The sequence below is a fragment of the Mesocricetus auratus genome, unplaced genomic scaffold (genome assembly GCF_017639785.1).
Source record: "Mesocricetus auratus isolate SY011 unplaced genomic scaffold, BCM_Maur_2.0 Super-Scaffold_100007, whole genome shotgun sequence".
NCBI lineage: Eukaryota > Metazoa > Chordata > Mammalia > Rodentia > Cricetidae > Mesocricetus > Mesocricetus auratus.
This window is the reverse complement of record NW_024429191.1, coordinates 93,606,734-93,632,077: the sequence shown is the minus strand read 5'-3', so window position 1 is coordinate 93,632,077 and position 25,344 is coordinate 93,606,734. Positions and strand designations below refer to the sequence as shown.

The 25,344-nt window shown below is 53.5% G+C and overlaps 1 protein-coding gene, 1 long non-coding RNA gene and 2 other non-coding genes across 4 annotated transcripts; 1 reads left to right on the top strand and 3 right to left on the bottom strand.

Annotated features, from left to right (window-relative positions):
- Window positions 1-1,069: 1,069 nt before the first annotated feature.
- On the top strand, window positions 1,070-19,171 carry St6galnac2 (ST6 N-acetylgalactosaminide alpha-2,6-sialyltransferase 2). Its single transcript, XM_013113179.3, has 9 exons — window positions 1,070-1,239; window positions 6,182-6,242; window positions 10,221-10,401; window positions 10,927-11,089; window positions 11,794-11,932; window positions 13,738-13,841; window positions 15,784-15,867; window positions 17,280-17,379; window positions 18,233-19,171. The coding sequence occupies exons 1-9, from the start codon at window positions 1,121-1,123 to the stop codon at window positions 18,398-18,400; spliced, it is 1,119 nt and encodes a 372-aa protein (XP_012968633.1). The 5' UTR covers window positions 1,070-1,120; the 3' UTR covers window positions 18,401-19,171.
- Window positions 19,172-19,978: 807 nt separating this feature from the next.
- Window positions 19,979-22,911, bottom strand: LOC106021111. Its single transcript, XR_001196459.3, has 4 exons — window positions 22,795-22,911; window positions 21,889-22,056; window positions 21,611-21,659; window positions 19,979-20,191 (listed from the first exon to the last, which is right to left on the bottom strand). It is a non-coding gene; the product is annotated as an uncharacterized LOC106021111 (long non-coding RNA).
- LOC121141646 lies at window positions 21,197-21,272 on the bottom strand. The gene has a single exon (XR_005878610.1). It is a non-coding gene; the product is annotated as a small nucleolar RNA R38 (small nucleolar RNA).
- On the bottom strand, window positions 21,744-21,825 carry LOC121141648. Its single transcript, XR_005878612.1, has one exon. It is a non-coding gene; the product is annotated as a small nucleolar RNA R38 (small nucleolar RNA).
- Window positions 22,912-25,344: the final 2,433 nt, after the last annotated feature.

Sequence of the window (25,344 nt, the reverse complement as noted above, 5' to 3'; positions counted from 1 at the left end):
CTTTTCCAGGGAGATTTACAGAGTGGTGATTGGTCAGATTTCAATCCCTGAGCTCAGATTGGCTACAACTCCTGCTCAGGGATTGGTTGGTTTTTCTGCCCAGGTTCAGGGTCAGATTTGGCTCCTGTTTCAGGGCCAAAGTGTGTTTCTTTCACTGGTCCTCTTTAGCCTTTTGGCTCTAATTTTAGGGCCGGGGTATATTTCTTTCACTGACTCTGATTCCAGGGACAAAGTGTGTTCCTTTGGCACTGGTTTCAGGGTTAAGGTGCATTTCTTTGGTTCTGGTTGCAGAGCCAAAATGTGTTTCTTTGGCCTGGCCCTTTCTCCCTGCACTGCATACATGATGCCCTCCATCTCAATGGGTAGTCACCAAATAAAGGTATGACAACCCAAGCCCCACAGTGGTCCCCCACCTCGGCAGGCTCCCTGCCTGAACCCTGCACCTCCAATCCCAAATCTGGGCTAAGGGGTTTCCTTCCATCCTTTGGTGAAAGCTCCTCTGTGCTCTTAGGCGAGTATGCAAGGTACCAGGGCCTAATCCGTCAAGCTTCAGGGTCCTAGTGAGAGCAGCCAGCCAGGTGGTTTCACCCTCTTCTCAAGTCCATAAAACTCGGATGAGTCCCGAATCGCACAGTGCTCAGCCCGCGCAGCTGGCGACCATCCCCGTCCTTCACTGCACATGCTGGCCCTGGACGGTGCGGACCAAACATCCCTAACCGTTCCAAATCTGGGCTAGGTGCGGCCCGGGGTGTGGCTCTTGCAGGAGAGCAGCGTCTGGGGTGACCGCCATCGAAGTCAGGGGGGTGGGGGCTCGGATTGGAGGTAGGTGGAGGCTCTGTCCTTCGGTAGCTGCACGTCGGCCTTTTTTGGGGGGAATTTGGGGGTAGGGGGTGGGTGGAGACTCAGGCTCAGTTTCTGGAGTTGTGGCGACCTCCGGCCCGGCGAGGACACAGGGGGAGCTGCAGGACCCGGAGGCGCCGCGGCAGCCCGCGGTGGGCTGGGCGGGGCAGAGCAGGGCTACCGCCTCCGCGCGTCCCTCCAGGTCCCGCCACTCCGCCCGCCCGCCGGGGGAGCTCAGGGCGCAGGGGTGGCGGACGGGGCGCACCCCGGCCGGATTCGCATGGACCTCCCGCGGCGCTGGCTCTTCCGGATGCTCCTGCTCGTCGCCGCCTGCTTTGGGGTCCTCTTCACTCTGTACTCGGTGGGGCGGCGGTTTCAGGAGCCCGGTGCCCGGGCCAGGTAAGCGCTTGCGGGGCACTGAGCCCGGGGCGCGCGCGGGCAGAGAGCGCGCTCCCAGCGCCGCCGACGCCCGCGGACACCCCGGGCAGGCTCGCAGCGGCGACACGCCTTTGGCTGCCTTAATCTCGTGCTGCCACCTGGGCCCCGCCGCCTCTGCCCGCCCCGAACACACTGGAGACCCTGACGTCTTGGGTTAATTTCGTCCAGGCTTAATTAAAAGCTCCTCCCTGTTGCCACTTTCTTCCTGGATCCACTTTTAGGGTAGAGACCCTGTTTTCCAACTCGACCCTGCTCTTCGGGTAGGAGGTAGCCAGGCTCCTGCTCCGCTCACTTTGGGCTCTGGGCAGAGAGGCCCGCCTGCATCTGGCTCCCTTTTATCTGGGCCTATTTGTTGTTCAAGTGTTAACTTTGATAAGCGGCGTCTGGACACGGCCCTGCGTGCTGGCGAGCTGCACCTGAACAACGCAGAGGCCTATTCTGGACCCATCCGAGCCTTCCACCCGGTTCCTCTTGCTTTCCAGAAACCTGAGAGTGCCTTTCTTTGGTCGCCTACAAGTTTCGGATGACTGAAGGAACCTCGGGAGGCTTTAACTTTATTTCTGGGAGGCACAGCAAGACATACCTAGAGTGTGGGCTTAGAGGCAGGAAGCGCCCACACAGCGTCACAGAGACCTCAGGCACCAGTCTGTCTCCTCCTAGCCCGTTTGCTTCCGCACACAATGAGTGGTGTTTGGTTAAAGGACACAGCTCAGTTGCAACTACCACGAAAATTGCTTGCAAACAGTTGAACCTAGTTACCTTAGCTGGCAACACCCTGCAAGGGGCCAGACTTCACACGTGACTTCACACGGAGGGTTAGTTACATATGGGTTACACCCCAACGAAGCTTTTCATTTCTAAAAAGTATTTATTCTTTTATTTTTGCATCATTTTCCCCCTTTTCTCCCTCGAAAGTCTCCCATATACCCTTGACCTTGCCTTTTTTTTGCAAATGCCTGGCCTCTTTGTTCATCAATTGCTGCTACGTGCATATATATGTATATATATATCATATGTTTATAATACATGTATGTTTATGTATTATATGCATATAACATATGTGTATTTATATATATATATATGTGTGTCCTGCACAGCCTGTATACTGTTCCTTGTATGTGTGTTTTCAGGGCTGATCATTTGCCACTGGATGACCAGTTGGTGTGAAGGTTGTTTCTCCAGCTCTCAGCATTCCCTAGTTGACTATAGTTCTTCATGTAGGTTGTGAGGCCTCCAGTGAGGTCTCTCCCCTGTGCACTCTGGCAAAACATTTTTCCATTTCAAGAGATCTTTCTTCCTCTCAAAAATCTGATATAGGGGCTGGGGACATAGTTCAGTTGGTAGAGTACTCACCTCTCGTGCATGAAGTCTTGGATTTCAGTCCCCAAGACTAAAAAATAAGACAACAACAACATCAACAAACCTGGCAAAATCTGGTATGAATAAAAAACCTGTCCTTTTCCTTGCCTGTGTTAGCGTTTGCTGTAGTAAAACCTGGTTGCGGGGAAGGAAGGGGCAGGTCAGGACTCAGCCTGGCTGTAGGAAGTGGGTAGGTAGTTCCCGGAGACAGATGACTCCCAGAGTATGGCTGGAAGCTGAGCGTCCTTCCTGTGAATAGGGCCAAGAGACAGTCCAGACGGAAGAATGGCTGGGCCTAGGGAGGGCTCTATTACTCCTTAGTGGGGGATCTCATCACCCACTCACCGAAAACTCTGCTTCCAGAGGGTTTCCAAGACATGGTTTCTCTATCTCCGTAACAGCCCTGGCTGTCCTGGAACTCACTGTGTAGACCAGACTAGCCTCGAACTCAGAGATCCACCTGCTTCTGCCTCCTGAGTGCTGGGATTAAATGCGAGTGTCACCACTGCCTGGCATCTGGGACCTTTTTATTTTATTTTTTAAGGTTAATCTTTATAGTCAATACTTTAAAATTAAATTTGTTCTTTGAAAAATCTGTATGTCACTCGGGCAGTGGTAGCATAGGCTTTAATCCCAGCATTCAGGAAGCAGAGGCAGACAGACCTCTTGAGTTCCAGGCCAGCCTGGTCTACAGAGCGAGGTCCAGAACAGCCAGACCTACATAGTAGCCCTGTCTTGGGGTGGGGGGAGATCCCATTCGTGTATATAATGTATTCTAATGACTCTCACCCTCTACCCCCTCTTGTCTCCTATACACACACACACAGGCACACACACACACACACACACACACACACACACTCCCACCAGCATTCCTTTCTTCCCCACAAGCAAGTCCTTTTGCTCTTTTGCTTTGTTTTATGAACCCCTGAGTTTAACCAGCGGGTGCACAACTGAAGACAATAACCCCCAGTCTCCAGAACCCATCCATATTCAATAACCCTTGCCCAAGGGAGAGGAGGACCCGAGAGCCCCTCCCTTGCCCACAGGGGACTGCTGGCTGCCCAGCCTCGTGCAGGACCAGGGCAGGCAGCTAACTGCAGCCCTCTGAGGTCTTGATTGCAGTGGCCATGCGGTGCCCAGATGGCAGCACTCACAGCATGCCACCCCACCCCCATCCCTGGGCTTTTACATCCTGTCTGCCCTGCATTCTGCAACGTTCCCTGTAATCTCCACATGTGCTCCAGAGTGTGTGTGCACCTTCACACAGATGAATGCACACACATCACACACAGCACACATAGAACATAACACACAGCACACATATCACACAGAATGCACACGTTACACACTGCACACATACACACAGCACACATAATGACACGTTACACACTGCACACATTACACACACACATCACACCCAGCACACATAGAACATAACACACAGCACACATATCACGCATATCACAGAATGCACACGTTACACACTGCACACATACACACACAGCACACAGAATGCACACGTTACACACTGCACACATACACACACACACAGCACACATATATACATTATCACACATTTTTAAAATTGACTATTTGCCTCTTTGTCTTGAGACAGTGTCTCATAAAACTCAAACTGGCCCTAAACTTGCTTAAGTAGCTGAGGAGGGCTTTGAACTCCTGATCCTCCATCTCTGCCTCTAGAGTGCTGGAATTATGGCAGGTGCCACCACACCTGACAATACATTTAGTCTTATAAAAATGCACATTTTTGTGCTTATTTCTCAGGCTGCAGAGTTTTCATAGGTTTGGGTGCCTACCTCCGTTGAAGGAGAAGCCCTAGGTAGCTGGAAGGATTTGGATTCCTGAGAGAGGGCCTGTGAAGTCACCAAGCTGAGGGCAGCTGGGGAGCACCCTTAGGATTGGGTGAGGGTGGGCTTAAGGAGAGTCCCACTACCCTCACCCCATCTGTCACTTTTGTCCTGCTGTCCTAGGTCTGTGATCTGGTAGTTCCTCCCTGGGTTCACAGGCCTGCTGCCCGAGAGATTTACCAGAGAGGGGGGTGGGGGTGGGGAGGTGAGCTTGGAATCAGCCAGAATTTCAGGACTGGTAGGGTGTGGACGTTTGCCAAGCTCCTTCCACATGGCCTAGGCTGAGCACCACCAGGTCCCCACTCCTTAGCCACAGGATTATAGGGGTGGACATCTGGCTGGTGGAGGAGGGAAGGGGGAAGGGGAGGGATCTTCCCCGGATCAGTCCCTTCAGGATCTTACTTGAAACCTGGGAAACCAAAGGGTGGCACAGATTCCAAGCCCTGCACTGACTCAGCGTGCTCGGTGCCTACAGGAGACCAGGCCCCATGTCCTCACACTCCCTGCTTCCCCGATGCTGCTGGGGTATGGGTAACGAAGGAGGGGAGCTCCTGGCCACCAGGCACGTCCTCCGTTCTTTAATCCTCTGCCCAGGGCCTCGCAGTGCCCGGGCAATGTGAGCACCCTCTTGCCTCCCTTTAGAAGACACTGGTAAAGAGGTACAGGATCCCTCACCTTCCTCTCAGAGGGACGGTGGCTGGCATTTAGAGGACCTTTCCGTGTGGGGTAATTTAGCTGTTCTCTTGGGCCCCTTCCGTGTGCTGAGGCAGAGACTGAGGTCTCCGGAAGAGTCGATGGCGAGCTGACCAGACCGGGCTGCAGGCAAACCCTCAGAGTCAGGGCTTCGAGCCACATGCACCCTTCAACAGGAAGGAGCTGCGGAACTGTAGGCACATTCGACTGGAGGAGAGGCGTCCCCCCCCCACTCCCAACACCCTAACATCCCCTCAGACTTTTGTTTCTCCTTCAACAGGAAGGAGCTTCGGAACTGTAGGCATATTCGATTGGAGGAGAGCCCCCCCCATCTCACTCCCAACACCCTAACATCCCCTCAGACTTTTGTTTCTCCTTCAACAGGAAGGAGCTTCGGAACTGTAGGCATATTCGATTGGAGGAGAGCCCCCCCATCTCACTCCCAACACCCTAACATCCCCTCAGACTTTTGTTGTTGCTGTTTGCTTCTGTGTCTTGAGACTTCATCACCAGCCTGAGGCTGGCTCGAAATCTGTGCAGTAGAGGGTGGCCTTGAACTCTGATCCTTCTGCCTCAGTCTCCTAAATCCTGGGCTTAAGGGCATGCATCGCAACATTCACTCCTGGGCTTTGGCAGGAGACTCCTCCGATAGTCACAATGCCAGGCACTGGCCGTCCTTCCTGTTTTATATCTTCGTACTTCAACCATCTCTACTCCTGTAAACTCCGGTTTTTCTGCCCCCCTCTCCCCGCCCCCGCTGAGAGACTCGCTTAGTTTCTTCCTCTGTGTAGCTGGGCAGGACACAGTTGAGTGATGGTAGTTTGTGTATCTAAAGGTGGAGTCGTGGGTTCAGAATCGGTGTGGAGGAGAGATCAAAGGGATGCATCCTGGGGACCCTGGCACTGTGTCAGCCTCTGAGCTGAAGCGTAAGGTGCTTGTTGGACCCCCACTTCACTTCTGCCTTTCCCCCCCTCCCCCAGGAACATCATATCACCTCGAGCATTCCTTGAACTCAAGGCACCGAACCCTGAACACACAAAGGTACAGTGGCTCACCACTCTGGGGCAGTTTGAGGGTCTTCTAGCTCAGAGGGGAGGAGGAGGAGGAGGAGAAAAACCAAGAACTTTCTTGAGGTTTCTGGGTCTAATATGTTCGGACCTCCACTAGCACAGAGATAAACATCCATCCTCCCCAGGCATCTTCGACCTGGGATACAGTGTTTCCTGTATCCCAGCAGAAAATGGTGGATAGATAAGGACCTCTTATGGTGTAGCCAGCTGGAAGGTTCGTGGAAGTCTGAAAATCAGGTCTTGTAACTATATGTCTGAATGTGTGTGTGTGTGTGTGTGTGTGTGTGTGTGTGAGTGAGTACAGGTGCCACAGAGGATACAGGCAGCCGAACCCCCAGAGTTGGAGTTACAGCCAGTTGTGGGTGCCGGGAACCGAACCCAGGTCCTCTGCAAGAGCAGTGTGTACTCTTCCTCACTGAGTCATCTCTCCAGCCCCCTCAAATTGCCTCTTTTATAAAATCAATGTTACTTATTTGTAGCAGGTGTTTGCTTATGTGTATGTATGCGCACCGCGTGTGCACCCAGAAAGCATAGGACCCCCTGGAACTGGGGTTATGGGCAGTGTGAGCCGCCCAGTGTGGTCCTCTGCTGGAGTGATGCACCCTCTTAACCACCCAGCTATCTCTCCAGCCCCTTGAAACTGAATCTTTGTGTTGAATGGATCCTGTACTCTGTTCCTCCAAATACTTACTTAGGATAAGTCGCGGTTCACTTGCTCACCCAGGAATAAGAGCCAAGCTCTGGGAAATGCCCCATGTTTGCCTCAGGGGTCTTAGGTCTTCAGGACTCTAGTCCGTAACCCTACGTAGTAGCTGGGTACCTGCTGGGCCGTGAGGTGCTTCGTTCTCAAGTTCCGGATACACAGTAAATAGAGGTATTCCAGTAGGGCAGACTGAGGCATGGAGTAGTGAGGTGCCGAGGGTCTGACGCCAGAACTGGCTGTACGTTGGGTGGTGTACAGGACTTCCCTGCCACCCCAGCAGCTCATACTGGGTGAACTGGGAGATGTTTGTTTCTTTTATGGGTTATTACAGACTTAAGCATTGTTTTCAGTACCCAAGAAACTGGACTTGGACATGTTAACTGAGGTTTCAGGGACTCAGGGACTCAGGGTCCATGTGTTCAAGAGTTTAGTGATAACCCAGGCATTCAGAGACTGCACAGTGGTCTGGTCTGTCAGGTGATGAGGGAACCTGTGTGTGGAACACTTGTGGTCACGTGGTTAGCAACTGAAGAGGCTATAAGCGTCATCTTGAGTGCTTGAGCCTGGTCAATTTTACGTTTCCAGTGGGTGCTAATTGGCACACAGCCCCAGCTCGTTTAAAACAGGCATGCTGTGACCTTTGAACATAATGTGGCAAGGTAACCCATGATGGGGACAATCCCATCCTAGGGTGCATAGAGTCTTTTGTTGGAGGAGCTGTTGATGGAAGTGTGGTCCCGAGAAGTGGCAAGGCCAGTTGGAGTCCCACACTTTGGACCAGAAAGAGGGATTTATTTGTGACTTCGAAGGAAAGGGACCTCATCTGAGCTGGCATGTGACAAGTACACACTGGATAAAGCAGAAAGTGCACACACATGGCCGGGCATTCGTGGCGCACGCCTTTAATCCCAGCACTCAGGAGGCAGAGGCAGGCGGATCTTTGTGAGTTCAAGGTCAGCCTGGTCTACAGAGCGAGTTCCAGGACAGCTTCCAAGACAATACAGAGAAACCCTGTGTCGAAAAACCGAAAAAAAAAAAAAAAAAGAAAGTGCACACACCTGAGCTGAACCATGTAGGACTAGGACTACACAGAAACACCCACCGACTTTACTACCTGTGTCATGGTCTCACCCAAACACACCTGCTACTACAACTCCCCCTTCTGACTCCAAACAACCCCTTTTCTGCCATTTCACTGAACCTCACTAACTGCTTACCCTTCAGACCCCAGCACCCACAAGCAAACCTCCAGTCTTTCCAAGGGAAGGTTTAGGCAGCAGTCATGTATTGCTTGGCTATGGGACCCAACATGAGTCTGGCTCTCTTGCAGCTGTGCGTGCATGCACGTGAGTGTGTCTGTGTGTGTGCGCGTGCGTGCGTGCACGTGCATGCTTTAAGGCACTACTGGCAGCATTCTGAGTGTTACATCACTCAGCCCATCTCCCCATATGCCCTGTGGTTTGAATTGCAGCAGTTTTGCATAGTGTGGGATGCTCATATGTTGCATGATAGCAGAAACCACTGTCTGGCCACTTCCTGCTCTGTCCTTTGATCAACGGCTTAACAAAGACGCTCATTCAGAAGTAACAGAGCCCCGCCCCACCCCCACCCCAAGGCTGGGTGAGACTCAATACTGTGGGAAAGCAGCAGACTAGAATGGGGTTGGCTAGGAACCTCACCCTCCTGAAGGGCCCAGGCTGCAGGGGTGATGTCTTGTTCCCTGAGGCTCCCAGAACTCAGGGCACAGGGTATGTGGCTTAAAACAACAACGGAGGTGGGATGGGGGTGGAGAGACTGTTCAGTGGTGTGTTCTGCTTTTGCAGGGGTTCCAAGTTTGGTCTCCAGCACTCATACCAGGCAGCTCACTCACAACCTCCTAGAACCCCAACTCTGGGGCGATTTGATGCCTCTGGTCTCTGACAAAGCTGTTTTCACAAGCATAAGCACACATATGCATCATTTTTTTTAAAAAAAAGGGCAAATCAACTCTCTGCTGGTTCTGAATGCCCGAGGACCAGTATCACATGGGGGGGGGCATTCTTCCCTGAGACTCTAAAAATCCTCCCTTGCCTTCTGTCTTCTGGTGTCTCAAGGGTGCCGTCCGCTTGGCCCAGGGTGACTCACTCCTTCGATGCGTCATCCCCCACGGCCTCTGTTTTTCACAAGGCCTCATCATCACGGTGCCGGTTGTTGGGTTTAGGTCTAGCCTAAGCTCATAAGACCCTGTCCTGATGACATTCACACATACCTTATCTCCAAGCAATGAGTTGGCTTTTCTGTTGTGACAAACACATCAGAAAAAGCTTCAGAGGAAGAGCAGTTAGGTTGGCTCCCTGCTCCAGAGCATCTGGGAGGCAGCAGATGGAAAAAATGGAGTCGTTTACATCACGGCAGCCAGTAAGCGGGGTGAGAGAGCACAAGGGGGCCCCGGAACAAGATGTAGCCCACAAAACGTGGCAGTGACCAGCGTCCTCCAGTGAGGCCTCACTGTAGAAGTTTCCACCACCTCCCGAGACGGCATCAACATATTCTTATCCTCATCATCGTCATCATTATTGTAGTGTTTTGAAACAGGGTCTCTCATGTATTCCTGGCTGTCCTGGAACTTGATATTTATACCAGACTGGCTACGAACTCACACAGATCCACCTGCCTCTGCATTGGGAATTCTGGGATTAAAGATGAGCAGCGGCCACACCAGGCTGTCAACAAATCATTACCCCGCCTGTGGGTTAATTGATTAAAGGCAGGAGAACTCTTGCAAATGCCTCGCGGTGGCTGGCTTCACCAGCTGAGGGCAAAAGCCACCTGAATGGCTGGGGGTTGGAGGTAAGCAGCCAAGGGGAGGGAGGGGGACACAGTTCTTCCCAGCACCGTCATTTCACGGGACAGACGTGCCTCCTGGAGGTGGGACTGCGGTCAGGTGGGTAGAGCATAAATCCATGTCGTCCTCACTGGTTGTGAAGTACCCAGAGTTTGCCCAGGTGTGAGCTGAAGGACTACAAAGCCAGACCCCCTGGAACGTGGGCGTGTGACATCTGGACTCGGAAGGGCTGGGCAGGCTAAACCCAGAAAGTTTCCTGACCCCACCAGGCTTCTGGATCGCAGGCTGTTTCAGCCAGCAGATCCAGGGATGGCCCCTTCTGGAGGGATAGAAGCAGCTAACCCCTCCTTTTGAATTCTCCTGTGAGGTCTCCCAGGAGACACACCCTGGCCCCTACCTGACAGGCTTGACCCTCTCCTCAGTCACAGAGCCAGCTCTGCCGACATCCGCTTTCCCTGGCCATTCAGAAGGACCACCACTTCCGGGGTCTGTTCAATCTCTCCACCCCAGTGCTGCTGTGGGGCGGCCTCTTCACTCAAGACCTCTGGAACAATCTGAGCCAGCAAAATGTCCCCTATGGGTGGCATGGGCTCTCCCAAAAAGGTAACCTGCTACCTACCTGCTGCTTCTCCCCACCTCCTGCCTCAGCCGGCCCCTTCTCCCTGCTGTGCTCCAGCCTTGGCTGCCTTCTCAGAATCTGTGGAGAGCTTCGTGGGCTCCTCTCTGTGTGAATCCTGCTTCTCTCTTTCTCCAGTCCCCCAGGACCAGACTGAGATTCCCTTGCTCGGTGGCTCTCACTATCTTGGGGTCTCCTTGACATGGAAAATGTCCAGTGTTTAATGGTGGCCGGGTATCAGAGGTTTAGGGGCCTTCACGGAACTCTCACGGCTGCACATTGCCTAAACCACCACACACAACCCCACCCCGTGCCTTGGATTCTTTACCTTTGGCGCGTACACAGTCTTAAGAGAACTAGTTACTCTAGATCGGCCCACCAACACTGACTCCCATTCTGCCCCCACCCTCTCTACTTCCCGGGTCTCTATAACATAGGTCCCAAGCCAAACAGTCTGGGGAAAGCCTGGCAACAGCCCACTCCACGTGGTTCCCCCCTGTCCTCACCCACAGTTATCATCTCTACCCTGAGCCTTCTCAACAACTCCGAGAGCGCAGAGCTGTTTGGTGCTTCCAAACCCCTAAGCTGTATTCGGTGTGCTGTGGTGGGTAACGGAGGCATTCTGAACGGATCCCGTCAGGGTCAGAAAATCGATGCCCATGACTACGTGTTCAGGTAATGAGGGCAGGGGCCAGGCAGCTGGGTGAACAGCTCTCGTTTTGCTAGTCATGAGGGAACATCTGCCCCGAGGCCAGGGCAGAGGCAGTTGCCAGCCTAAGGTGGTTAGGATAGGCAGATGTCTGATCTAGACCAATAGTTCTCAACCTGTGGGTCCTGACCCCTTTGGGGCGGGAGTCGAATGACCCATTCACAGGGGTCACCTAAGATCATTGGAAAAAGCATCTATATGCATCACTAGTCATAACAGTAGCAAAATTACAGTTATGAAATAGCAACAAAGATAATTTTTATAGCTGGGGGTAGTCACTACAACATGAGGAACTGCATTAAAGGGTTACAGCATTAGGAAGGTTGAGAACCATTGGTCTAGATCAAGAATCAGCCAACCCTGAAAACAGAGCACAATTGCCCAACGTAAAGGGACCTGGGAGGAAGGGTCCCCAGGACCAGGGTTACTCAGTCTGGGAACCCGAGCAGTGAGGATAGGCTAGACCCCAGACAGGTATTCTAATGAGGATAGGCTAGACCCCAGACAGGTATTCTCATGAGGATAGGCTAGACCCCAGACAGGTATTCTCATGAGGATAGGCTAGACCCCAGACAGGTATTCTCATGGGACGAGAGGGAAGGGGAGAGATGAGGCCGTGCCATGGAGACGGAAGTAAACCAGACAGCATGGTGGGCTTCTCCGGGGCCAGGCTCAATGGAGCAGTGATCAAAGGTTATGAGCTGGACGTGGGCACCAAGACCTCCTTCTACGGCTTCACCGTGAACACCATGAAGAATTCCCTCATCGCCTACTCCAACCTGGGCTTCACCTCTGTGCCGCAAGGGAAGGTGAGGCCAGCAAGGGGTGGACCACGGTGGCTGACGGCGGGTATTGTCTTCTTAGGAACTCTTGGGTGGGGTGGGCCTTGGGATTCGTGGACAGGTAGTGTTAAGATTTTGGCCACCTGCTTGGGTGTGGTGGCGCACGCCTTTAACCCTGGCACACCCTAGGCAGAGGCAGGCAGATCTCTGTGAGTTCCAGGATAGCCAGGGCTACGTAGGGAGACCCTGTCTGTCTCAAACAAAGAAAAGGATCTCGGTCACGCGAGGCAGAGATTAGAGATAAAGGCAGATCTGCTGGAGATTCCCCCGGATCACCCCAGTGGCTCGGGGCTGCCTCTCGAGCATGGAAGGGGGAGGATCAATACAGATGGATGACTTGGGACCCCCCACTTCACTGGGGGAAGACTGAAGACCGGAGCCCTCCCATGCGGCCAGTCAGCAGAAGTCCCAAGTTTCAAACCTAGACTGCTCACCCAGAGTTCCCTTATCTATGCACAGTGCAAGGACATTTATTGGGTCCCCTCTCTGTTCCCAGGTATGGACATGAGTGTCACGGGTGCTCCATATAGGATCATCATACCCGTCTTCAGATGGCAGAGTTAAGGGTCCCTGAGAGGTTGCCAGGCATGGAGCTGGTGCACACATGGCAGTCCCAGTACCTGGGAGGCAAGGGCAGGCAGATCTATGTGACATTTGAGGCCAGCCTGGTCTACAGGGCAAGCTCCAGGTCGGCCAGGTGTATACAGTGAGCCTTTGTCTCTAGCAGGGGGAAATGCCGGGAGGTTTGGGAATGTGTCCAAGAGCATTCGGCTAGGATTGTCGAGCCCCCTGGAGATACTTCCATTTCCCTACACTGCTGACCAAAGAATGATGTGTGACCTCTCGGGCTCTCATCAGAGCTCTGTGCAGGAAACGGAGGCTCAGAGAGGCCCAGGCCCCATCACAGCTCCCGCCAAAGCCAGCCTTGGAGCCCTCTCCCCTGGGTCCTCCCTCCATGCCTGTTTGCCCTAATGCCGTGCTTTCTCTCTGGGTGTCCCTCAGATTGAGCAATCCAGAGAGAGCAAGGAAGCCAAGCACCTTTTTTTGTTTTTTTGGTTTTTTTTTTTGGTTTTTGGAGACAGGGTTTCTCTGTGGCTTTGGAGGCTGTCCTGGAACTAGCTCTTGTAGACCAGGCTGGCCTCGAACTCACAGAGATCCACCTGCCTCTGCCTCCCGATGCTGGGATTAAAGGCGTGCGCCACCAACGCCCAGCAGCCAAGCACCTTTTATGACCATCTTTGAGATGCTGTGTTTTGCCCGCACGTATGTCTGTGCACCGTGTACATACTTGGTGCATGCAGAGGCCAGAAGAGGGCGTCGGATCCCCCCTGGAACTGGAGTTGTGGGTGGTTATGAACCACCTGATGTGGGTACTGGGATCCGAACCCGGGTCCTCTGGTAGAAGAGGAAGTGCTCTTAACCACTGAACCGTCTCTCCAGCCCTCTGTTTTCTAGCTTTAGACTCTGGAGGGAGGATCAGGAGGGTCAGGACTTCCTTGGCTGCATAGGGACTTTGAGACTCTGTCTCCTAAAAAAAACGAAAACACAGAGAAGATCCTATGCATTAGTCACAAAGTGTAGCCGGTCCTCCAGGGACCGGCGACCACGCTTCACCTCTCACGGGAGGGACATCAAAGGTCCTGGGAGCCTACAATGAAACCACCCGAGTCCCTGGGCGCGGGAATACAGTCTAGCAAGCCTTGGGAGGCATGGCGAGGCGGAGAACTGTTTTTCTGTGGAGCTGAGCTTGGCCTTGTCCGATACCCTGACAGGACCTGCGCTACATCTTCATCCCCTCCAGTATCCGTGAATACCTGATGCTGAGAGCCGCCATCCTGGGCGTGCCTGTCCCAGAGGGCCCGGACAAAGGGGACAGGTGAGCAGCTGACTGGTGTGTGAGCCTGTGACATGGCGGGTGGGGAACACCGTGAGCACCCCCCCCTTGTCCCCGAGGTCCCATGGTTGGATAGAGAAACTGTCTGATGGCTCTTTAACCCTAGCTATGGTGCGAGAAGCTGTGCAGAGAAAAGTCTCCCTCCAGCCTTCAGGAGTCCCTAATTATTCAGCATAATTTAGCATGGAAATTGTGCTCTGGCTGACAGTAGGTGCCATCTCCTGAGGACCCTTGGGTGGGGCAGGCCACGGGGTGGAGTGTAACGCGTCCAGTGGGTGGAGAGGTAGCAATGCGTGGCCGCCTGAAGTGCTGGCATTAAACCTGAAGGCAGATTTGGCAGAGCTCACATTCTTTCAGGTATTGAGGGCCCAGGTGGCCCTGCCAGCTTCCCTGCTGAATAAGAGGTGGAGCAAGCTTGGCCCCTCGTTTCTGGGCTGCCGTCCCACTGTCCTGCTGGAGGACAGACGGGCAGCAGGGGCAAGAGGTCCACTGAGCACCCTGCTCTGCTAAGTGAGACCTGGGGCCAGTGCCCTTGTCACACTGATCCTGGCAGGGAGACATCCTCCCCAGGGGTCTCTGCCCAGGAGCCAAGAACACTTAGGGCCCCAGGCTCAGTGCAGAGAGGTGAGAACAGAGGCTGCCGCTTCCTCACACCAACTTTGCGATGTCAGGCCTCAGTCCAGCTCTTTTGATCCATATCTAAGCCCTGGCCTGAACCCCCAGCTCCGCTCTCTGCCTTCTAAATGTCCCGTGCCTGAGAAACCTATGCCGCTACCGTGACCAGATAGATCACCAAACCCTTCTCATGACTCCTGGGACATGTGACCCACTCTCCCCCAAAGAGCAGATTTCTTTACGGGTTTACTGAGGCTACAAACCAGGCCAGCCCCTGCGGGGTGCCCCGCCCCCACCCCACGATGACCCAACAATGGGCCCCTGGCGTAGCCGTAGGTCATGAGAACCCCGAGGGTGGGTTCTGTGACGCGCTGGGGAATGGGCTCTTGGGGAAACCGCCTGAGACCCCGGGTGGACTTAAGCCTCCCTAACACCAATGAGCTCCCCCTCCCACACCCCTAATCCGTCCCCAACCCAGTCCCCGTCCCAGTCCCGCTCTAACCACGCTGACAATTCAATCAACCAGCAGCCCATCCCCAGCTCTGGAGGCTCCGCCCCTTCCCCTTCCCCCACCCGGGGGACTAGTTCCCGCCCAACCTCTCACAACCCCACCCCAGCCCCGTCTCAGCCTTCCTCCCGGGCTTCCTCCCAGTCCCCGAGTCCTCACGTCCAACATGTGTCCCGAGGGTCTACTCAAGCCCCTACCCCTCCGGCTTCCAAATCGCCCTCCCAGACCGGGTTAAAATCCCTCTCTCGGAACCCTTCCCTGACGCCCGCCGTGCCGGTGGCCAGGTCCCCTTCCCACAGCCCAGCCACCTCGGCCTCCTACATCGGGCCCATCCGCACCATCCCTTCCTACATCGCCCCCTACGTGCCTCGTTACATGAAGGAGGGCCCGTTCTTCCAGCCGCCCACAGCCCCTCTCCCCTACAACCGCTGCTTCCCCGGACCCTTTCCGTGCCAGGCCCAGGAGTCCAGGCGGCCGGCGCCCCCGGCCCCCCCCGACTCCCTCTACTTCCCCCTCCTCCCCCCGGCCCCCCACACCCCCCAGGGGTCCTGCTCCTACCCCACGCCGCCAGCCCTGTTCACGCCGCCGTCCTCCCTCTCCTACTCCCCGCCCACCGAGGTCCTGCTGAAGGGGAAGCCGCACGTCGTGCCTTCGGTGCTCCCAGCCACCTTCTACACCCCCTTCTCCCGCTTCTACGCCCAGCCGCGTCCCTACCGCTACCACCGGCGGTTAACGCTCCCCTCCCTCTCCCTCCAATATGACGGTTCTGGACGCTCTGTCCACTTCTATCGTGGGACCTAGGCCTCACACCTATTTTGGAGCAGAAACCTCCGCCAGGAAATTCAAGCTCCTGCACCCAGACTTCATCCGCTACCTGACAGAGAGGTATTGGGGGTCGGGGGTGGGGGATGGGGATGGGGCGGGCGTGGGGAGGGCCAGCTCTGCCTTTACACCTGTCCCACGTATTTCCAGTGCCTTCAGCTGGCGCTGGGCAGCAGCCCTGTCCTGAGAGCCTTGTGCCCATCCCTACGCTAAAGGCCGTCTGTCATTCATGTACTGTCTTACTCGCTACCCTGATGGGAGGTGGTTATACAGCTGACGGGGGTCAGCGGGAAAGAAGCCAGAAACGGGAAGCTGGGTTCCAGGAACTTTCACAAAGCCAGAAGGTGTACGGTGGTATTGGGGTCGCGGAAGTCTAGTATCGCCGCTCCGAAGCCCAGCCCACCAAAAGCAAACCAAGGGGAGCAGACAGCCTGAGCCCACTTCTTCCCCTCCCCAAGTGCCTCCAAGCCCCCATTCCTCGCTGGCGGCTCTCAGTATTGGGGGAAGTTAGGCGGGATGTTTGGTTCAGTCAGGACACGGTTTGGGTTGTCGTCGGGGGGGGGGCGTGACATTAAGCGGTGCCCAACTCTAGCCATCCTACAGTTGAGAAACCCACGGTACAACACAAAGGCCAGCATCCCAACAAAGTGGTTGAAGCAGTAGGCGGAGGGAGGCCAGCGGAAGCTCTGTGAGCTTGAGTGACCTGCCCGGTCAAGCTTTAGCCATAAATCCACATCTAAGGTCAGCACCTGGACATGTCTGCATGCCAGCGAGCCCAGAGCTAGGATCTGAGTGAGCGCCCTGCTCATCGGTGATTCCCGCTGGTCCAGTTGTGTGAGGGAGAGGAGCCTGGGCCTCGGGTTGAATGAAGAGGCCATCTACATGTGAATATAGTAGGGTGGGAGACGATAGTTGTGAATGCGGGAAGGGGGAGGCTCTCACCCCTATAAGGTGTTGACTTCATCCTAAAATCCCCACGCTTAGATCACTGGGATGTCCCCTAAGTGGAAATTGGTTGGAGTAGAAGGGCCAGCTTATGAACTTCTCCAGCCTTTTCGAGCGAGCGGGTAGCCTAGAGTCTAATGTTGCAATTACCTCACTGGCATTCAACACCTGAAACGTCTTTCTCGGGTCTCCTTGTAAATCTCTGTGGGGAGGGCTGGGCAGGGAGAGAAACTTAGGCAAGCAGGAGCGCATGAAGGCTAGGGTGTAGCCTCAGCATCTCCGGTCTCTACTTGGTGTCGTTTCTTGACACTGGCCAGGCTAGCTGATGGTTGAGTTTCTGGAATTCTGCCGTCCCTGCCTCCCATCTCACCACAGGACAGCTGGGATTACAGATGTGCGCTACTGTGCCCAGCCAGCTTTACACGGGTGCTGGGGGACCCAGGTTGGGTTCAAGCTTGTGTGGCAAGGGCTTTGCTCACTCGGCTCCAACTAGCCCCTTCTCAGGGTTACCGCTTCTGATGTCTTTCCAGGTTTTTGAAATCCAAGTTGATTAACACACGTTTCAGAGACATGTATATGCCTACTACAGGAGCGCTCATGCTGCTGACAGCCTTGCACACCTGTGACCAGGTAGGTGGGAGCTGTTGCAGCAGAGCAGCAGAACTCACTGTGGCCCGCTAGTCCTTCCCAATGCCAGCCACCCAGAAGTGGGACTGGCAACAGACGGGACTCCCCGGGACAGGAGTGCCTGTCTGTCTGCTTACTCCTGTCATACAAGAGGGTCAGGTCTAGGTTAGCCATGCTTCACCGACACCCTCCCAGCCTGCTTCCCTCTTCTAGGTGATATTTAAGGTGCAATGGGCCAGACAGCTCTGCTGAAAGCAAAAGCCTTTAACGGGGACATCCTTGAGCTGACAGGGACAGCAGGTTCATCCTGCCACATGCAGAAAAACCCGAGAAACTTTGTGGTAATAGGTTCCTAATAGGAGGCGGAGAGAGAGGTTGAGTGACAGTTCTCAAAGGCAGGCTGTGAAGCAAGCATGAGGTTCTAGATTCAATCCTTGATACCTTAAAAATAATAATAATAATAAAAAGGCTGTAATCCTGTAAGGGCACGTGTGGTGGAAGTCAGCACCCCGGCCCTGTCCTTTCTACCTATTCTAACCCAGGCGTCTTTCTGTAGTCAGTGTTCATCTCCTCCATCCTCAACTTCAAGATCATGAAGTCTGAGTCATTCTTAAGTTCCAAAGCCAGCTCTGCCGCTCACTGTCTGAATGGGGACACTTGGGATTACCAGTTAGGCACTTAGTTCAATGGGGACTAAGACTCACATTGTGGGGATTGTGTACAAAGGGCCGAGGTGCACACGTTGAGCTGTTGTTAATCTACCCCCTCATCTGCTTGGGGACAGGCACACACTAGTTCAAGTCGCTTCCCCGCACCGGCGGCTCAATAATCGCTAACTGTGACTGTCCCTGTCCAGGTCAGTGCCTACGGATTCATCACAAGCAACTACCAGAAATACTCAGACCACTATTTCGACCGAAAAAAGAAACCAGTGATATTTTACTCAAACCACGATCTGTCCCTGGAAGCTGTACTGTGGAGGGGTCTGCACAATGCTGGCATCCTTCGGCTGTTCCAGCGTTAACCCCAAAGCACCGACTTGTTTCCTAAGTACTTCTCTTGACCTTTCAACCTTTGGAAGAGGCATCCATCACTCCCCTTGACCTTCTGCTTCCCCGGAGGATACCGAGAAAGGACTCACGGCCTGGAATCACCAGAGGCTGTGCAACGCACAACACCCTCTTGACTCAAGACAACTCTTCTGGGTCTTAGGCAGGAGAGGGCAGACTGCTTTGTAGAATGTTTTAAAATTGAACCTACACGCCACCCAAAATGAGACAGCAACCCTCAACAGCAAAGAGGCTGGTATTTCAAAGCCAGCACCTGATCCTGAGCAACTAGGACATTAAAGGAGCCACTCAGGGTTATCTGGTAACCATTATCATGCAGAGGCCCACACCTAGCTGAAACCAGTGGCACGTCCCAAATGCCATTCAACCTGTGAAGACATCTTAAGCTTCCTAACAACAGAACTTTTCTGCCTGGCGAAATGTGGTGGATGACCATTTTGCCTTTTTTTTTTTTTTTATGTTTGTTGGTTTGGAGGGAGGGGTGAAGTACATACAGCTCAGGACTGTGACAACCTCGAAGGCAGGAGCACCACGGCCCAGGTTTTAAAAGCACATCCAGCACCAATGTATATGGGAGGTATTGGCTCTTGACCAACTACACCCAAATTGCCACTACTGAGAGAAGTCCTACTGGAGATGTAGCCCTCCTTGTCACCAACAGGACACTACTGAGTGACAGACCCTCATCCTCACGTCATTGCTTCAATAAAACATCAATTGAGGCAGTCTCGGTCTCATCCAATCAAAATTATCATGCAAGCACTAAAACTGCGTACGGCTGGGGGTGGGGAGTGGGTATCCAAACACCACACAGCAGCATACCCACACTGGCCAACTCCCCAAGGCTTGGTCTACAGATTTGGGGGAAATGGTGGGGATAAACTCCTAATCTTGAGACAACCAGCCTCTTGCTGTGCTGAGTTAGAATGGGGGAGAGGGGGGAGGTGAGACTCTCAAGCGTCCTGAGTCCTATGGCCTCCTCTCCAGACCACCTCAGTCCCAACCAGCTGACTGTGGTGACTACTTAAACCCTACTGCCCCAACAACCCACATTACTAGGTAACCTTTGATCTATAGTGCTGTTAGCAGTACTTTATCTCAACTTCTTTAGTTTTTCGAGAAAGGGTTGCTCTGGCTTGCTTTGGAGGTCCTGGAACTTGCTCTGTAGGCCTCCTGAGCGCCACCACTGCCAGGTTTTTTTTGAGGCCATTTTTATGTGTATGGATGTTTTGCCTTCACTGTTAGTCTGTGCATCACCCGTGTGCCTGGTACCCATGATGGCTAGAAAAGGATATAGGGTTCTTTGTGACTAGGGTTACAGACGGTTGTGAGCACCAATGGGTACTGGAATTAAACCAGGTGTTCTTAAACACCCTCACTGGGTTAAGTGTGGCGACCTATGATTTAAGTGCGAAGTCAATTTTAAACAGGTCAGTAGGAAATGTCCTGATTTTCTGCAGTCAGGTTCAAATGGTATTCTAGAACACCGCTTCAGAGTTTCTAAGCCTCAATCTCACATCCACAACAGTGAGTTAAGTTTAGTAAGGTTTATTTGTGCTTCAAAACACAAAGCCCAACCGACTCTTCCCAAGAAGTCCACCGTGAGAACTGCTTTTCTAGGCGCAGCTCCTGCTTCCCCAGGATGACTGGAGTCACTTGACTCTGCCAGCTACTTCTGCAGATCAAACTCCAAGGTCCTTTGATGACATTCTCTCTGGGAGACTAAAGGCAGCAGCAGCAGGGCACTAACATGAAAACAAACAAACAAAAAACACAACGTGAAGGAAACAGCCAGGTGAGTGTCTCAAAAATGAGGAATTTGGGAACCAGCACAATCAGACCAGGGCACTATGTGTGTTGTCAGAGTTCCAACCCAGGCTGATTAACTTTCTTTTTTTTTTTTAAGGAGACAAGAGAAGTTTCTGGGGATGGTAAAAAAAAAACTTTCACGAGAAACATTTATATTCAACTGCCTCCCTCTGTATATGGGCCTCTGAGTCCACACAGGAACAAAGCTAAGAGGGCCTGACTCTCACCCAAATGCAGCTACCTTAGGTGACGAAAAAGGCAGGTGGGTGGTGGCGGCTCATGTCTTTAATCCCAGCACTCACGAGGCAGAGGCAGGAGGATCTCTGTGAGTGTGAAGCCAGCCTGGCCTACAGAGTGAATTCCAGGTTAGCCAGGGCTACACAGAGAAACCCTGTCTCAAAAAACGGAAATTAAAGAAAAAAGTGACCGTAAGTACAAAAAGGCTGTACACACCCACCAGTTTCCATAGGGAAGGACAATCTGAGGGCTTCACAGCGGCCACTTAAGAGTCACCAAGGCCGAGCCCACCCCACCCCTTCTTACTTCTCTGGTGCAGCCATGACATTCAAACAGGACCTCATCTGTGCTGAGGCCGCCAGGGCTCCAGCACCTCTCTTTCCCCTAAATGTCAGAACTGTTGCAGTGGCAAGGACAGGGTCATTAAGCATTCTCATGGCACAAGCCTTACATTCCTGTCTCCTCCAAAAGAGCACATTCATTTTCTAGAAATGTGACAAGCACCCTTTCACTCTCCAAGTACAAAACGAGCCCTGGCAGCAAGCCCATTACTGCTCACTCTGGGGCTTTGCCCCCAGAGCCGTCACTCAAAGGACAGGGCAACCAGACCATAGGCTTTTGGAAGGCTAGCACACACAGCTCTCTGTGAAGTCCACTCAATCCCTTATAAAGCTCAAATTTCTTCAAGCATGGAGCCACACCCCCTAAGCCTCAGAACATAGTATTTTCCCTCAGCTGAAATTTTCAGACAGGGATAACTAGCATCCATCATAGGCTTATGGGCTTTTTTGGAACGCAAACAAAATATGAACATAAAACCAGAGGGCCAGGCATAGTGAGGAACGCCTTTAATCCCAGCACCTGGGAGGCGGAAGCAGGTGGACCTCCATGAGGTCAACCAGGTCTACACAGCAAGTGCCACCTGGGGTTAAACTGTGAGACGCTATCTCAAATCAAAGGGGGAGGGGGCTACAGGGAAGAAAGCAATCGCTTCCTTTGTCACAAGGGAGCCACCTCGTCCTGTACAACCCAGAGCAAGGGGATCAAAAAGCACTGACCCTCCACCCAGTCAGCGATGAGGAACCGCTGCGGCCCACATCCTGATTCAGGACGGTTACCTGCTGGCAGCCACAGCATCCGTTTCCGCCCCAGAGACCTGGCCTGCACCTGGTGACGAGGAAACACACACGGTTAAGTCTAAAGCAGCCCACTGGAAAACCATGCCCGGAGCTGCCGTCTGAGCCCGGGAAGCCGAGTTTCAGATATCCAGGTTCCACACAGAAAGGTCTCTTGACCTTCAGACAGGGATAACTTCACATCATCATGCACTCAGCTCCCACGGGACCGCCGGCCTTTGCTGGAGCCCCTCCTCTAGACTTTGGGTGGGCACGCTTACCGAAAGGAGCTCACGGCTCAACGCGCGCTTGGAGCGGAACTCCACAACTACGCACCGTCCACCTCCGCCTCCTCACTTGGCGGCCACGCCGGCCCGTTTAAGCTTGGGGATCCCGCCATTAGCCTGCAGGTTTGCTCCCCGACGTCTTAACAGGTGCCAGGGGCACGCCTTCCGGGAAGGAAAGAAACATGCCACTTGTAAAACTGTAGATTTTTCAGTCTGCAATCCCCTTTCCCCAGCCTGCGGTCATCACACAACGACCAGGCCCTGGCGGGGACACGTATTCACCCGTCAAGGCGCTGGAATGAAGGGCCACCTGAAAGGTTCAGGCATTGATTATGCTGGCCCGCCCTGTTACCTGGCAGGATGCACTCGGGTAGCACTCTGGTCAGCCCTGAGTTCTGGGAGCACCACGCAGGTGCAAGAGGACCCCTTTAAAGGACTGACCCCTGCCCACTAACGCTCTTGCTCCCATCTTTCTCACTTTCCTCTCTCAGCTCTGCACGGGCTGATTAGCCCCTCATCCCCCCTTTCCTTCCCTGTCCACCAATAAAACACTGCGGGATCGTTGAGTCACGGTTTGTGTCTCGTTACTGGATAAACCTAGACATTTTAACAACACCCCCACCCTCCAGGGAGGCCGCATGCTCCGTGCATGGCTGGCTGTGAGGCTCAGGAGGCTGGAAGGACCCCCCCCAAAAAAAGAAATAATAGACGGGATCGCGAAGCCTAAAGTGGGCTTCAGCCCCCCCCCCCCCATACATCTCCCCGCAGCCTGGAACACACTTGTCTTGACACGGAACCTCGGGCCCTCTGGAACCCTCGCTAGCAAAGCAGAGGATGGTGGACCAGGCGTGTCCACGGCACGCGGATAAAAACTCTCATTTCCCCTCTTCCGCAGCTTACCGACACCCAAAGCCCTGGTCCTTCCAGCGAGCGCATGGCGGGCTGCGGCAGCCATGAGTCCCACGCACGCGGCTGCGGCCGGCCTCGGAAAGGGAGAGGCTGCGCCTGCGCGCGGTCTTCCCGAGCCGAGTCTCGCCAGCACTCTCGCGGTGTTGAGGAAAGGCCTGACGGGAGATGTAGTCCTAAACCCACCGTAGCCGAGTCGAAGAAGGGGTAAGGTGGGTGGCCGCCGCCAGGGGGCAGCAGAGGTTCCTGGGGTGGGAAATGCGGTCCCTGGCTAGGGCCCGGGAGGCGGTGTTGGAGGGCGCTGGGGCCGACGAGGAGACCGAGGCTCGTGGTTAACCGCTCTGCGGACTTTATCTGGGGTGCAGGGACTCGCCGGCTGCCTTCAAAACGTGGGGGCGAGTGGGGGACACGGTGGTGACGGGAGAGCCGCTGTCACCTCCGGGAGCCCGAAGAGCTTTCCCGAATCCTTCGGCGACCTCGGCTGCAGTGACAGCCGCCCTCGTGGCTAGGATGGGCTGGAGATGAAATCATTTTTGACACAGAGGTGTTTAGCGTGAGGCTTAGGAGAAGGAGGGGCGCCCAGAATTCTGAGCGACACTACCCCAGTGTGGGAACGGGCTCAAGTCGGGCTTGCAATCAGTCGCCTTCGTGTCTGCCGTGCGTACTATTTTGGGGGCTGGAACGGTTGCTAGGAGACCTCCCCTTCCCCACTTTCTCGCTCTCCTGGATGAGTGAGGTCAAGTGCGCGGGCTCCGGGGAGCCCTTGGGTGGAACTGCAGCCCCGAAGCCACTAGGGGTCGCCAAGCACGGTTTAGGTCGTGTCCTCCCCTTGCGAGTGTGCTTGGTCTCTGGTGAGAGTCCAGGAAACTGTAGATTCATGTCTGGCAAGGGAGAAGGGGCCTTAAGGTTGGCCGTTGTGCCAGAATTCTTGCTTCTCTCCAGATTCCTGAATGAGGAGCCGCTTTGCCTTCTCATGTCACCTGCCTTTCTGAGTGTCATCTTCAGTCACTATATTGGCTTCTTCTTTTTTTAAATAGGGCAAAATAGCAAGGCCGGGGGGGGGGGGCTGGAGAGATGGCTCAGAGGTTAAGAGCACTGACTGCTCTTCCAGAGGTCTTGAGTTCAATTCCCAGCAACCACATGGTGGCTGACAACCATCTACAATTCAATCTGGTGTATATGTAATAAATAAATAAATCTTTAAAAAAAAATAGCAAGGCCGGACCGGAGCTTACACGTCTTTAGAAACGAGTTTAAATGTGCAAGCTCAGAGGCCTTGTATTGATAACTCTTACCCGTTGCCCGTTCTCCTCAAATGGGGCTCTGCCGCATTTAGCCTGTACCATTTTTTTAATGTGGAAATCTGTTGCCAACACATATTCTTAATGACCATATTTGCTTATGTTTATCTCCTTTAATTTGATTGTGAATGCTTCATGAGCAGGGGGGAGGGCCCTTAATATTTCCTTCTTAATTTCCTGGCAGTGCTGGTTTTCATGTTTGGCTGTCTTCTCACAGAATGTTCCAAGGAGAAATAGCCACTAATTTATTCAGCAAGGGCCCATGAATTTGCCTGTCTTACCCTTGATTAGTTTGTTCAAGACTGAAAGGAGGAATGCGTTTTTCTCCCAGCACACGAAGTTCTTTCATTTGAGGCTTGCCTAGGGAATTGGGAAGAATTTGCCCGAAAGCTGCTTTGTGAAACTTGTGGGCACGTGACCTTCTGCCGACAAGACAATAAGGGTAGTCAGTACTTGATGGCATTTGCCAGGTGGCCATTCACTACATGTTGGTCCTCACAATCTACTAAGCTGGGCAGATGAAGAAATACATAATGAGAGATGAGGTTACCGTTTAAAGTCACGCTGGTATCTGGCAGACTTCGTTTGATCTCAGCCTGAGGGGTTTATGCTTTCCACTAAGTTGCTCGGTACCGTGAGTGAACTAATCTAATATGGAAGTACTTTCCTAAGGGGAAAGGGAAAACAGAAGAGGGCTTTTTTTTTCTGGTTTTACGAGACAGGGTTTCTCTGTATTGTTCTGGAGGCTGTCGGTCAGCCCGGCCTCGAACTCACAGGGATCCACCTGCCTCTGCCTCCCGAGTGCTGGGATTAAAGGCGTGCGCCACCACCGCCTGGCTCTTTTTTTTTTTTTTAAGTATGGGTGTGACCATGTATGCAGGTGACATAGAGGTCAGAGATCAACTTGGGTTCTCAAACACCCTCCACCTTATTTATTATTTATTAGTAGTAAAAAAAAGTCTCTCCCTACATACACCTGGAGCTTTTTCGGATTTGTCTAGACTGACCAACCAGTGAGCTCCAGAGATCACCGCCCCCACTTCCCCAGCGTCGGGATTACAGGCCCACGCCACCATACTCAGTTTATCCTTCCATTTTGTTTATTTATTTTGTGCGGGGGCGGGGAGGTGCTGTGCCTGCATGTATGTCTGTGCACGGAGGCCAGAAGAGGGTGTCAGATTACCCCTGGACCAGGAGTTACAGTCGTGAAGTAACACTGGGTTTCCGAGAACTTGGGTCCTCT

Bases quoted from the DNA above. Each gene is read 5' to 3' on its own strand.
- St6galnac2 (XM_013113179.3), top strand. From the start codon at position 1,121: ATGGACCTCCCGCGGCGCTGGCTCTTCCGGATGCTCCTGCTCGTCGCC. The intron at 13,842-15,783 runs GTGAGCAGCTGA...CGTGGGACCTAG, and splicing joins GGCCCGGACAAAGGGGACAG to GCCTCACACCTATTTTGGAG. The intron at 15,868-17,279 runs GTATTGGGGGTC...ATGTCTTTCCAG, and splicing joins ATCCGCTACCTGACAGAGAG to GTTTTTGAAATCCAAGTTGA.